This window comes from Salmo salar, chromosome 18 (assembly GCF_965601325.2).
Source record: "Salmo salar chromosome 18, fSalSal1, whole genome shotgun sequence".
In the NCBI taxonomy this organism is placed as follows: Eukaryota; Metazoa; Chordata; class Actinopteri; order Salmoniformes; family Salmonidae; genus Salmo; species Salmo salar.
Genome location: NC_138308.1, coordinates 31197014 through 31210831, shown reverse-complemented (window position 1 = coordinate 31210831; position 13818 = coordinate 31197014). Strand labels below are relative to the sequence as shown.

Below are 13818 nucleotides of genomic sequence, written 5' to 3'. Positions count from 1 at the left end.
GCAATGTGGCATGACATGCTGGTCGGAGAGGGGACAGATTACTGAGAATCAAATTATTTTTGTGTTCTGGGGCTGGCCTTTTCAAATCACACATCTCCCAGACCTGTTCTTGTATCAGTAAAACACGTTTGTCTAGCAGAGAAGCCTTCCATGTAAGATGACTTACCCCTAGTTGAGCCGCAAGAGTTCCAGTGTAAATTAAAAAAGGTAAAGGGGGATACCTTTGTCAGTTGTACATCTGAATGCATTCAACTGAAATGCGTCTTCCGCATTTAACCCAACCCCTCAATCAGAGCGGTGCAGGGGGCTGCCTTAATCGACATCCACGTCTTCGGCGCCAGGGGAACACTGCCTTGCTCAGGGGCAGAATGACAGATTTTTACCTTGTCAGCTCGGGGATTCGATCCAGCAACCTTTTGGTTACTGGCCCACCGCTCTAACCACTAGGCTACCTGCTGCTTCCAAATCTGACAATAATAAAAATAAAAAGTGTAGCCTACTTCTTTTAAATGCATCTGGGAAAATTAGTCAAAAGTGTGCCTTCAGTGTGCAGCAGACTAGTAGTACAGTGCTAGGCTATGTGCAGTTCTCATGTCAGCTAGAACAATGTGAAATCCTCAATGTGTTCCCCAGTGGAGCGCAGCAGCGGAGACCGAGCTTCAGGGAGTGTCAGAACAGATTAAAATCCAGTCACCTTTCTTCTACCTTCATTTAATTTCTAATCTCGCTCTTTCTCTTCCTCCCCGGCTAATGAGGTTAGGCCTTGTGTGATCTGCAGGCTTGGCGTTGTAAGGGCTATAGCCTACACAGCAGATCTGGGATAATGGGATTTGATCGACGCCCTCTTGATGTTATCACTCCCTTGGTGAGATATTACTGCCATTGAAATCCTTGGGATTTTTTTCGGGTCACCTAATTCCAATTTGTACAAAAACGCTTTGTGTTAACTTAAATGACTTAACCCAGATATAAAGAATGTAGAAACTATAATGATTTATATTTTATTATAATTTAATAATTGACATCTATCAATCTCCAAAATAAAAGCTAGACAGTCGGGGAGAATGAAAATTCCCAAAACAATGAATTTAGCGGTAGATATTATTTATGTTTGAGCAAAATAACACAGGATTAGCCATGGCAAAATAACACAGGATTAGCCATAGCAAAATGCATAGAATTGCAGGAAGTTTGCTTTACAACTAAAATGTCTCCGCTCCATGCCCGCCACCTAAGTCCCTTTTTTGATTCAGAAAAAAACCCTGTCTTTGGTGTGTGTCATGAATGGGTTTTAGAGGACACACTTAAAGGATAAAGCTTTAAAAAATAAAAAAAAATTACAACCAACATTTGTTTTTATGTAAATGGCTTTAGAAGGGTCCAGACACCTTTTTGAGGATTTCGCATGTTTTAGAGAAACTTACCCCAAATAGCAAATCACTTCCTCATCCTCCTTGTTTAGTATGGGGCCCCTAAATAAAAAAAGGATCCAAAACAACCAAATGAGTTATTTTAGATAGGGCAAAACTCTCATTATAGTGATGCAGGTCATTAGATGTACTATACACATGAAATAGTCATTCCAAACTTCATCCGCACCCTTATTCCATTTTGTTGTGACTCAAACGATACCGCTCTGTCCATTTTACAGGTAACTGCCAAAATAAAGGGAACACTTGCGTAATGAGTGATACAATATATATTGAAAGCGTGGGGTGCTTCCCTTTTATTTTGGCAGTTACCTGTAGCAGCAGGCTACATGGTAAATGGAATGGCTCGAGTAGCGCAAAAGAGAATATACCATTACAGATAAAGTTCTGAATGACACAATTGCATGTGTACAACATCTATAGACCTGCATAACTTTACTGAGAGCTTTGCCATTTATAAAATGATGTTTGGAGGTGTTTTTGTCTTTATTGTAAAAGTTGTTTTGGGGCCCCCATACTACACAATGAGGATGAGGAAGTGATTTGCTGTTTTGGGATAACTTTATCGAAAACATGTGACATCACAAAGGTGTCTGGACCCTTCTATAACATTTCATTTACATAAAAAATAGATTTGGTTGTAAACAAAAAAATAACTTATTCTTTAATTGCAGTCTTATGCCTGCTTGAAGTGTGACAGTGGCACATTCAGTTGATCACAATATACCCACTTAGAATATATATAACCACCTATTGTATATCTGTTTGTCTTCTTAATACTCAGAGGAGCACTAAACGGTACGTCTATATTATGTCCTATGGCAAACCTTCTAACTGATTCTTAAAGATGACAACAGCAAGGGCTGCTCATTCAGTCTGTACTGAAGTAAAAATCCCAAAGTGGAACACTGAGAATGATGACATTCTAAGGACTCACTCCGCAAAGGGTTAAACTCATGTTTACATGGTCCTTTAAAGGCAGTCAATCTGTTGCTGCAGCTAGAGCGGTGATATCCAGCAGCATGACCTTGTATAGCTCCCTCTATGGATTCCTCTACATGAAAAGGTAGCCTAGTGGTTAAGAGCATTGGGCCAGTAACCGAAAGGTCACTGGTTCAAATCTCCAAGCCGACTAGGTAAAATCTGTCTGTGCCCTTGAGCAAGGTACTTAACTCTAATTACTCCTGTATGTCGTTCTGGATAAGAGCGTCTGCTAAACGTATAAATATCAAATGAAATCTCCCTAGGCGTAAAGGAGTCAGCATGCTTCAGGTCAGCTAGGCGAACCAAACTAGTGTGCTCGCGTACTCCCTTAACCTCTTACATCTAGACGTTCCGCTAGCGGAACACCTGCTCCAATATCCAATGATAGGCGTGGCGCGAATTACAAATTCCTCAAAAATACAAAAACTTCAATTTTTCAAACATATGACTATTTCACAGCATTTTAAAGACAAGACTCCTTTATCTAACCACACTGTCCGATTTCAAAAAGGCTTTACAGCGAAAGCAAAACATTAGATTATGTCAGCAGAGTACCAAGCCACAAATAATCAGACACCCATTTTTCAAGCTAGCATATAATGTCACAAAAAACAAAACCACAGCTAAATGCAGCACTAACCTTTGATCTTCATCAGATGACAACCCTAGGACATTATGTTATACAATGCATGCATGTTTTGTTCAATCAAGTTCATATTTATATCAAAAACCAGCTTTTTACATTAGCATGTGACGTTCAGAACTAGCATACCCCCCGCAAACATCCGGTGAATTTACTAAATTACTCACGATAAACGTTCACAAAAAACATAATTATTTTAAGAATTATAGATACAGAACTCCTCTATGCACTCGATATGTCCGATTTTAAAATAGCTTTTCGGTGAAAGCACATTTTGCAATATTCTCAGTAGATAGCCCAGCCATCACGGCTAGCCATTTAGACACCGACCAAGTTTAGCCCTGATCAAACTCCGATTTACTATTACAAAAGTTTCATTACCTTTGTTGTCTTCATCAGAATGCACTCCCAGGACTGCTACTTCATTAACAAATGTTGGTTTTGTCCAAAATAATCCATCGTTATATCCGAATAGCGGCGTTTTGTTCGTGCGTTCCAGACACTATCCGAAATGGTAAAGAAGGGTCGTGCGCATGGCGCAATTCGTGACAAAAAAATTCTAAATATTCCATTACCGTACTTCGAAGCATGTCAACCGCTGTCTAAAATCAATTTTTATGCCATTTTTCTCGTAGAAAAGCGATAATATTCCGACCGGGAATCTCCTTTTCTGCAAACAGAGGAAAAAATCACAAAGACGGGGGCGGCCAGGTCACGTGCCTAAGCCCAGAGTCCCTTGATCGGCCACTTGAGAAAGGCGATAATGTGTTTCAGCCTGGGGCTGGGATGACGACATTCAGGTTTTTCCCGGGCTCTGAGCGCCTATGGACGACGTAGGAAGTGTCACGTTAGAGCAGAGATCCTTAGTAAAAGATAGAGATGGCAAAGAAGTTCCAGAAATGGTCAGACAGGCCACTTCCTGTAAAGGAATCTCTCAGGTTTTGACCTGCCATTTGAGTTCTTTTATACTCACAGACACCATTCAAACAGTTTTAGTAACTTTAGGGTGTTTTCTATCCATATATAATAAGTATATGCATATTCTAGTTACTGGGTAGGATTAGTAACCAGATTAAATCGGGTACGTTTTTTATCCAGCCGTGAAAATACTGCCCCCTAGCCATAAGAGGTTAAAAGACCATCGCTTGAAAAGCAAGAATAAAGCGGCAATAGTACTGTTTGTCCATTTTGAGATGCCGTTGCCAGTATGTACTTCCTCAAAATAGTCAAAATGAATCTAAGAACTCAAATCAGTCATTAGTTTCAGCTTTTTGTCAAGGAGCTCTTAATCATGCAATTTTACATCGAACTAAGATGTTTGGTCCAGTATTTCTCAATGGAAAACATGTGCTTGAAAACGAGTCGTCTCTCGTTGAATGACGACAGACTTTATTGAAGAATCCCTACTGTTGACCAATCACCGACGAAGGGGAGTAGACTTCAGTTACCGACTTTGGCTTGCCTTGAGAAAATGTTGTGCCCGTACAGCCGAAAAAACCCTCACTGAAGTCCAAAACAAACAAAAACGTCACAATGTCATTAATATATGCATGACCTCATTTGGAACTGTTTCTCCTGGGAAGCATGCATACGCCTTTAGAAGTGTGTAGCACTATGCAAATAGGGCATCATTGTCCTGAGTGCTGTCTCCATGTGCTCCTTGACTTAGAAAGGAGAAAATCGCATTCTAACCGTGACACTCTGCTTGACTAGCAGGGACATACAGGAAATATACATCAAAGCATTGTACTAGTTGCATGGAGAGCGAGAGGGTACATGAATAAAGATAAGTTAAAATCATAAGTACAGGAGAAGATGTATTTAAAAAAAAAAAAAAAAAAGTGCATATTTGTATTGGGTTATGAAGCTAACTTTACAGTACTAATTCATCGATTGACGAACCAATCCATTTGTTTCAAGAACGACTTCAATGGAAAACACCTGATTTCGGGATCCTCTTTTTGACTGGTTACTGATTACTCTCTTCTTCTCCACCTCATCACTGTCTCTGCAGGCTCTACATACAGTGTTCTCTCCACCATGCCCTCAGACTCTGAGAGTAGCAGCTCCCTAAGCAGTGTCGGTAAGTATTGGGCCTAGGACATTTTCTGTGTGTGTTCACCATGCTACCTCCTTAACACTCACTTAGTGCCAGAGCTTGACAGGGGTCCAAATGACTCAGCATCACTGGATGTTACGTAAACCCTTAAAGGCCCAACCTGATGCCAAGGATGGCACATAATCCTCCGAGTTCCTGCATGCTTGGCTCTGCCTGCCTGCCCGTCTGTCTCTTGGTCTGGCCCGCTCCTCCTCCTGTTTCTGTTCTAGGGAGGGAGGGAGGTAAAGAGAGATGGGTCTGTCTGTCGGCCTCCCTGCCAGGCCTGCTTCTGTTCTGGGATGAGGGGGAAAGTAAAAGAGAGAGAGGGTGAAGGGAGGTAGAGGGGTCTTCTCTGAAAGGCGCGGTGTAGGCTTAGTGCTGTGGCAGTTATGACATTTTGTCAGCCGGTGATTCTCAAGCAAATAACTGCCAGTCTCATGGTAATTAACATAAACATGTTTAGAATCTCCTTGCTTCCACACATAGTCTAGAAGCCACTGATACAGACCTTTTTGAAACATCTACAATAAATCCATTTAATATAGCCTACACCGTCACAATAAATAATTTCATTTATTTTAGACCGGTCTAAAGAAACATGATATGAAGAAATTGTGGTTTCAGAAGAACAAAATGGTATACTCTGGGTTGTCCTGATCTGGCTATGCCATATGGCTGTGGGCTACACTAGTTCATTTAGCAGACAAGGTTTGCTTATAGTATGAAGAATACAATTGAACATAGCTGAATAAAATAAAAAGGATATTTTCTACAAACGGTTTCCGAGAGAGTGCGGACATGCAGCTATTTTCTGTTGAGCGGTTAACAAAGAAACAGGTCCTCCTATATGCTTAATTTAAGGTTATTTATGCAACTTTAGTTGTGATACAAACGTTGGGCTATATGTTTGGATTTTTAATGCATTCTATGGCTGCATGATGCGACTCTAATGATGATTTGAAGAAAGTAGCATGGAAGGCAGTGCAGGCTGTCCACACTTCATCAGTCTCATTCACAATTTGACAAGCACTTGATAATATTCTCACCAGGCCTCAAATTTCACGGCGGCATCCCCCTTGTGTGGCCGTAATGCCCCCTAAAAAATTCATGCCTTTTGCGGGCAGTGGCCTTTTGGGCTGAATATTATAATTCCTTTCTCCGAGCTGCCGTGCTCCGACTCACCTCACTCACATGGCTCTCTCAGATATCTCAATTCTTATTAGCCAATGCCTGTCACGTGATCGGGTCCTTCTCACAGGCATCTCAGCTAGAAGTAGACTACAAGTGAAGACAGACACATTGGGGACACAACTGCGCGTCCCTCTTATCAAATTCTGAGGCGCGTATTGAAGATGTTTAGCAGAACTGTCCAAAATTCTAATTTTCATCAACCGACAAGGTGAGTAGGCCTAACAAACAGCAAAAGTACTAGCCTATGTCAATCTACTATGCCCCATAGTACAAAGTTGACATTCTATTGGGTAACTTGTCCTTCTGTGCAATAAATAAATATTCCAAACATGCTTTGTCACAGTTGTGGGATGCGATAGATCCTAAATGAATACAACCACTCGCATCAAACATTTTAAAAGCAATGAGGCTGATACAACAGATCAGAACGTTTAGCTTAAAATGGTGATAAACTATTAGGCTTTTTGTTCACATTATAAACGCAGCAATGCGCACACGGCAGTAGGCTGTAAGCGCGAATGTTCCAAAATGCAGTTAGCGGGAAAACACTGTTCTCAAATGTGATAATTAATGTAATGCTTTATTATAAAGGTGCATTTTTATGGTAAAAATGATCTTCCCCAAAGTTGAAACTCACCCGCCGACTATGTATGCCAGTTAGGCTCTACACCGATTGTAAAGAGAATTAATGTGCTTAATTTAAAGTTTTTTGTCTACTCTAGTTGTGATACAAACCTTATCAAAACATATAGGCAGGCCAATGGGCTAGACTACATGAAGTGTGTGACTATGATTTGAAAAAGGCATGAGCTGTTTCTTGCCTTACTGCACACACCGGGCATCATTCACAAGCAGCAATGCAGCGCTCACAAGCAGCAATGCAGCGCTCACAAGTGACAGGCTAATATTGTCACCCATCAGACTAGTCTTGATTTAATCTTGTCTTTACATATATTATTTAGTATTTGTGTGATATTAGTTTTGATTTAGAATGGACCATTATCATGCACCTGTATCAAAACAGGGGCAGCAGGAAACAATACATGTCATCTATGCACTTAAATAGTGAATGGAGGACTCTTTTTCCCGTGGTTTATTGTCATGCCAGCCAGATAAGGCTATACTCCTGTTGTAAATATAAGCAATGTGCTTAATATTAGGAAAGTTGAGAAATGAATATAGTAGGCCTAGCCTGCTGCAGAAAGCTGATGGGATCCTCTTTTTAATGGAGGCCATCACTGTGTTTTCTCACGCAATTGCATAGCCTATAGAAATGTTGCACAACATGAGCTCATGGGTTCTCATGAAGTGTTTGATTTAGAGTGCTGGGACAATAGAGTGCTGAGTACCAGGCAGTTACCATGTTTGGTAGGCTACTAATGACCAGCAGCATCTGAGCTTGGAGAAGCCTACGTACCATGACTAAATGGTCACGCGGAATTTGACTGCAGTCATAACTCGTGACCGCCGCCGGTGTGGCGGTAATACAGTCATCGTAACAGCCCCTGGTAGGCTAACTAAACACGTCCTGTATCACACCTTAGTCATGTTTAGATGATCCAGGTGTTTCACCTATAGGTGGTCACAGGGAAGAGGCGCAAAGAAAAGGTAAAGGGATATTTTAAAGTATTAGGATAGACTATTGGCCTACAGCAGCTTAGTAGAAAAAACAAGCTTTTTTCTTGATCTGTAGGTCAATAAAAGGATGGAACAAATGTCATAATCGTAGCTAAGGGAACAGGGGAAATTATTAATTTCAATGTAGACTATTAATCTTATATTTTCTACTTCCTCAATTTACCTTTTAAATTGTCTTTTTGTACGACTACACGAATCTATTGCTTAATGCAACGCGATAAAAGTGCCCCAGAGACTCTGCATAAGCCAGACAGACAAAAAGTACCAGAAATATGTTTTATCAGATATAAATCCCGTCTCTAGTATGCTGCTGTCTGAGATTACCAGCATTGTTGCCTTCTGGATCTGAGGCTATTCTTGGAAAATGTTAATATTTTCTTGGAAAATGTTAGAGGAATTTCATATCAAAATATGCTGTGCTAAAGCAGTTCTTTTGATAGTGAATTGGTTGAGAATGTCAAGGACAAGGCCTCAACCACTTTAGGATGGTTTGTTTTGTCATAGTCCAGACTTGCTGTGTTGCATTGAATCATAAGTTTCTGTCCCAGTCTGCTGGTGGTGGTAACTGGGTTTTTGAGAAACATTGCGCTCATATCGAACATTAATACAGTATTAGGCCAGTCTAGTAGAAGTTGACAAAGTTGCATGAGGTTCAATTGAGGTTACTCTTTCCTGTTTGTTAGCTGAAATCCTGACTTGGGATTTATGTGCCTTACCTCAGCCTTCACCTGAATAATACATTAATGTCAACTTGCAAGTCTAGTTCTTCTTTATGTAAATAACTTATTTAACTCATGTCAGATGTGGTAGGCCTATATACACCTGTGGTAGAACCCTATTTTACCCAGAATGAGACACAGGAGAAACAGATCAAGAATCACTTCAAGTTAGAGGTTATCCAATCAATTCTCGCTGAACTCTAGTGCTCTTCCAATATGAAGGACTGCGCTTATAAAATGTTTCTTTATTAACCTTAGGCATTTCTGTGTTTGGTTGATATTATGATGCAAGCGTCCATTTCATCTTCTCCCAACCCCTCCTCTTCCTGTCCCGTGTATTCCGGTGGTGGTGAGCTGCTTTTGCCCGTGGTGACATACTCACTGTTGCAGGTTCACCCCCCGGTACCGGTAATGGCTCAGCCTCGTCTCCGCCCCCAGCCCTCAACGACAACCGGCCAGCCGGTGACAACCTGGACACCATCCTGTCCCAGCTGCGTCAGGTGACCCGTGAGAGGGACGAGCTCCGCAAGCGCCTGGCCCTGGCAACACCCGGCACCACCTTCGACGACTGCAGGTACAGACAACCCCCACCCACCACATGACTGAGGGAAGAGCAGTATTAATGTATTAATCCAACAATTGGTCAAATACAACATCTAGACATAAGTAGAGTAGATCAACTTTACTGAATGTCTCTATGCAACAAGTAGTCCAAATGCAAGATTTAGACAGAGAATACCATCTAGCTAATCATAAAATTCAAGGAAATCAGCCATTGTTGTGTTGTCCCTAAGCACCTGAACTACATCACACGTAGTCTGCTACGATAGACACTAACATTTTGTTCATTTCTCTCTGTCGGTCATTACTTTGAGGATTTTGACCTGTAGGTTTATGATTGGGCATGTTTACAATTTGTTTTTATGAAGCATTCTGTTTCCTGAAGCCAGTGTACAGAATCAAGAGGGATGCACAATAGTGAGTTAATCTCTCATAGGCAGACGTGCTCTCAGGGAAAAGGGCTACAATCCAATGACATTAGTCAACAAACTGCGGACACTGCTATGAAGAGTAGTCTGAAAGTTGCAAAGTAGCCCTGCCTCTGACTGAGTATATTTAAGGTCCTATCAAGTCTATTGCCGTCCCTGTCATCTGGCTTTACGATCAGTACTGTTGACAGAAATTGATAGGTAACCATGCGGTAACCATCCTGTTCAGTTTATGAACGCCCTCGTGAGTTCCGGGTACCAGGTTGTTAAAAACGCAATTCAGAACAGGGAGGGACGCCCAGTGGATTTGGAGAGAGAGGGAGAGATGACATTTTAATTAGAGGTACTTTGAATTTAACCAAATGTACCAAGACAATCAAATTCCAGTCAGAGTGCAAATTAGGAACCCTTCATACAGTTTGCTGTGCTCCGCAGCTCTGGGTTGACTCATGGATGCATTTTCCTTTGGGTCCTCTGCATTTTGATACAAGGCAAAGCAACTGCATGCCTTGGTTCTATCTAACTCTTATATCTAAACTGACATTGGGCTGCCCTTGTAGACCACGTCTCAGTTGGTAGTTCTTATGTAGTGTAGCATCTTATTGTCTCGTCTCCCCAAAGGCCAAATTCCAAAGCCAGCCATGATTACGAGCGTCTGAAAAACCAGTGTATGAGGGCCATGGCAGATCTCCAGTCTCTACAGAACCAACACACCAAGACTCTGAAGAGATGTGAGGAGGCTGTCAAGGAGGCTGACTTCTACCAGTGAGTACCACCATCATCACATCACTGATTTGGTGGGTGGGTTGGTTGGTCGACTGACTGACTGGGTTGTTGAAAGAAAGACGTGTCATGTCTGGGTAGAGGTGGACATTTAGTGGTCCTGGACTACACTTCCCAGCCTAATGTCAGGAATCCTCTGTTCCTCTACTGTTTCTGAATAGACTGTAATTAGAGGTTGTATGGCATCATGGTTTTACTCACTTAGACTGGAGAAGTGCCTGGTGCTGCAATTACGCTAATTGAAAGAACATTGATGTGCTAATGGTGTGTTTCTATTGAAATGTAATGGGGATTATCTGATTTAAGGAGTTGCAGACCTGCCAACCCTGTTCAACTTTTTAGAGTAACAGACGCACGCGGCAAATTGGAGATTCAGCTCGCGCTTGTAGCACGCTCAGAATTGGCGTTTACTTCCCCCCCCACGCTCGTGCGCACGCAGTTTGTGAGTCTATAGAAGCATTGCCTCTATATCTAATACCAGACACTCATTCATTCTTCATCAGTCTTCTAAACTCCTCACTCCATTTAATGCCAACATGTTTATTTATTTTTGATTATACTTTTGTAATACGTGGATCATAATTACAGTTAGTTTATCAGGTTGTTGATCCTTGTAATGTTATGTGGAAAATACACCTAATGGGATGCAGAATTAAATGTACATCACACTCGCACAAATGCCACCAGTTATTTTTCGTATTTGCATTTAATTTCTTTCACTGCTGGAACTTCAGAGCCCATCTTATGTTCGCAAACGTTAGCTTGAACCAATTACTGTTTACCTTTCCACAACACACGTAGTCGAAAAGTGATTTGTCCATGTGTTTACCTACAGCTGACAGTCGGCAAACTCAGCATCACAACAAACAGGAGGGACAGACACCGGGCAGCTACGTTGAATAATGATGTATTCATCTTTATGGCCGTTGACACAAACTCTGTGTGTTGCAGCTCGAGAATCGGGATGTTAGATTTACTCAGTGGATGTATTTTTTATGAAACTGTAAAAAATAAAATAAATCAGCTCCTCTTCATTTCTGCGTACTTTTAACTCGGATCTCGTACCTTCGTACATGGACAGAGAATTGCGTAGTTACGCAAAATGCGCCCATGTTGGCAGGTCTATGGTTTATAGTCAACTTGATAGTAATCCATTATCAATGATGTTCTTTTGGCCTACCAAATGCTTTAGTCAACCGAGAGTACGTGTACCTGTCATGCTTTTAATCACTTAACAGAGTAAAAAAAAAAAAAAATGTGTGTGTGTATATATGTGTGTGTGTGTGTGTGTGTGTGTGTGTATATATAAAAAAAAAATTAAAAAAAATGGATATATATACATTTTTTTTTTTTTTTTTTTTTTTAAAGCTTTATTTAACTAAGGAAGGCAGTGAAGAACAAATTCTTATTTACAATCATGGTTAACTGCCTGTTCAGGGGCAGCTTGGCGATTCCATCTAGCAACCTTTCGGTTACTGGCCCAACACTCTAACCGCTAGGCTACCTGCCGCCATAGGTAGCCTATATGTGGTAATCCATGGCATTAAATCCAGGCATGAAAGGTGCGTGCACTTTAAGGGATCGTTTGTGGATACCATTTGTATGTCGCTTTGTCCAGTATGAAGGAAGTAAGGGGTAGTTTTGTGAGCCACTGCTAACTAGCTTAACGCAAAGACTGGAAGCTAGCTAGCTGTGCCTGACTATTTCCAGTCTTTGCGCTAAGCTTGTTAGCACTGGCTCTGGAAACTAAACTCAGCAAAAAAAGGAAATGTCCTCTCACTGTCAACTGTGTTTATTTTCAGCAAACTTAACATGTGTAAATATTTGTATGAACATAACAAGATTCAACAACTGAGACATTAACTGAACACGTTCCACAGACATGTGACTAACAGAAATGGAATAAAGTGTCCCTGAAGAAACGGGGATCAAAATCAAAAGTAACAGTCAGTATCTTGTGTGGCCACCAGCTGCATTAAGTACTGCAGTGCATCTCCTCCTCATGGACTGCACCAGATTTGCCAGTTCTTGCTGTGAGATGTTACCCCACTCTTCCACCAAGGCACCTGCAAGTTCCCGGACATTTCTGGGGGGAATGGCCCGAGCCCTCACCCTCCAATCCAACAGGTCCCAGACGTGCTCAATGGAATTGAGATCCGGGCTCTTCGCTGGCCATGGCAGAACACTAACATTCCTGTCTTGCAGGAAATCACGCACAGAACAAGCAGTATGGCTGGTGGCATTGTCATGGTGCAGGGTCGTGTCAGGATGAGCCTGCAGGAAGGGTACCACATGAGGGAGGAGGATGTCTTCCCACGAACAGCATTGAGATTCCCTGCAATGACAACAAGCTCAGTCCGATGATGCTGTGACACACCGCCCCAGACCATGACGGACCCTCTCCACGTTCCCGCTCCAGAGTACATGCCTCAGTGTAACGCTCATTCCTTTGACAATAAACGCAAATCTGACCATCACCCCTGGTGAGACAAAATTGCGACTCGTCAGTGAAGAGCACTTTTTGACAGTCCTGTCTGGTCCAGCGATGGTGGGTTTGTGCCCATAGGCGACGTTGTTGCCGGTGATGTCTGGTGAGGACCTGCCATACAACAGGCCTACAAGCCCTCAGTCCAGCCTCTCTCATCCTATTGCGGACAGTCTGAGCACTGATGGAGGGATTGTACGTTCCTGGTGTAACTCGGGCAGTTGTTGTTGCCATCCTGTACCTGTCCCGCAGGTGTGATGTTCGGATGTACCGATCCTGTGCAGGTGTTGTTGCATGTGGTCTGCCAGTGTGAGGACGATCAGCTGTCCGTCCCGTCTCCCTGTAGCGCTGTCGTAGGCATCTCACAGTACGGACATTGCAATTTATTGCCCTGGCCACATCTGCAGTCCTCATGCCTACTTGCAGCATGCCTAAGGCACATTCACTCAGATGAGCAGGGACCCTGGGCATCTATCTTTTGGTGTTTTTCCAGAGTCAGTAGAAAGGCCTCTTTAGTGTCCTAAGTTTTCATAACTGTGACCTTAATTGCCTACCGTCTGTAAGCTGTTATTGTCTTAACGACCGTTCCACAGGTGCATGTTCATTAATTGTTTATGGTTCATTGCACAAGCATGGGAAAGTGTTTAAACCCTTTACAATGAACATCTGTGAAGTTATTTGGATTTGTTCAAATTATCTTTGAAAGACAAGCTCCTGAAAAAGGGCCGTTTCTTTTTTGTTGTTGATTTTACCTCTAGCTTCTTTCATACTGTATACAGAGACATGAACTCGTGGATACCATTTTTATCTGACTCTGGGGAAGTAGAGAAAGTGCCTCATTGGCAAAATCCCGAACTA

At 42.0% G+C, this 13818-nt stretch overlaps 1 protein-coding gene across 4 annotated transcripts in view; it reads left to right on the top strand.

The window, feature by feature from the left end:
- LOC106577192 (disks large homolog 5) overlaps positions 1-13818 on the top strand; it is a 119689-nt gene that overhangs the window by 34470 nt on the left and 71401 nt on the right. For 2 of the 4 annotated variants that reach the window (XM_014155051.3, XM_014155045.3), the window contains exons 2-4: positions 5072-5140; positions 9094-9277; positions 10314-10457. In XM_014155051.3, coding sequence (XP_014010526.3) covers positions 5072-5140; positions 9094-9277; positions 10314-10457 — 397 coding nt within the window. The remainder of the gene's footprint in view (positions 1-5071; positions 5141-9093; positions 9278-10313; positions 10458-13818) is intronic. The other 2 variants (XM_014155048.3, XM_014155050.3) reach the window with 2 other exon arrangements.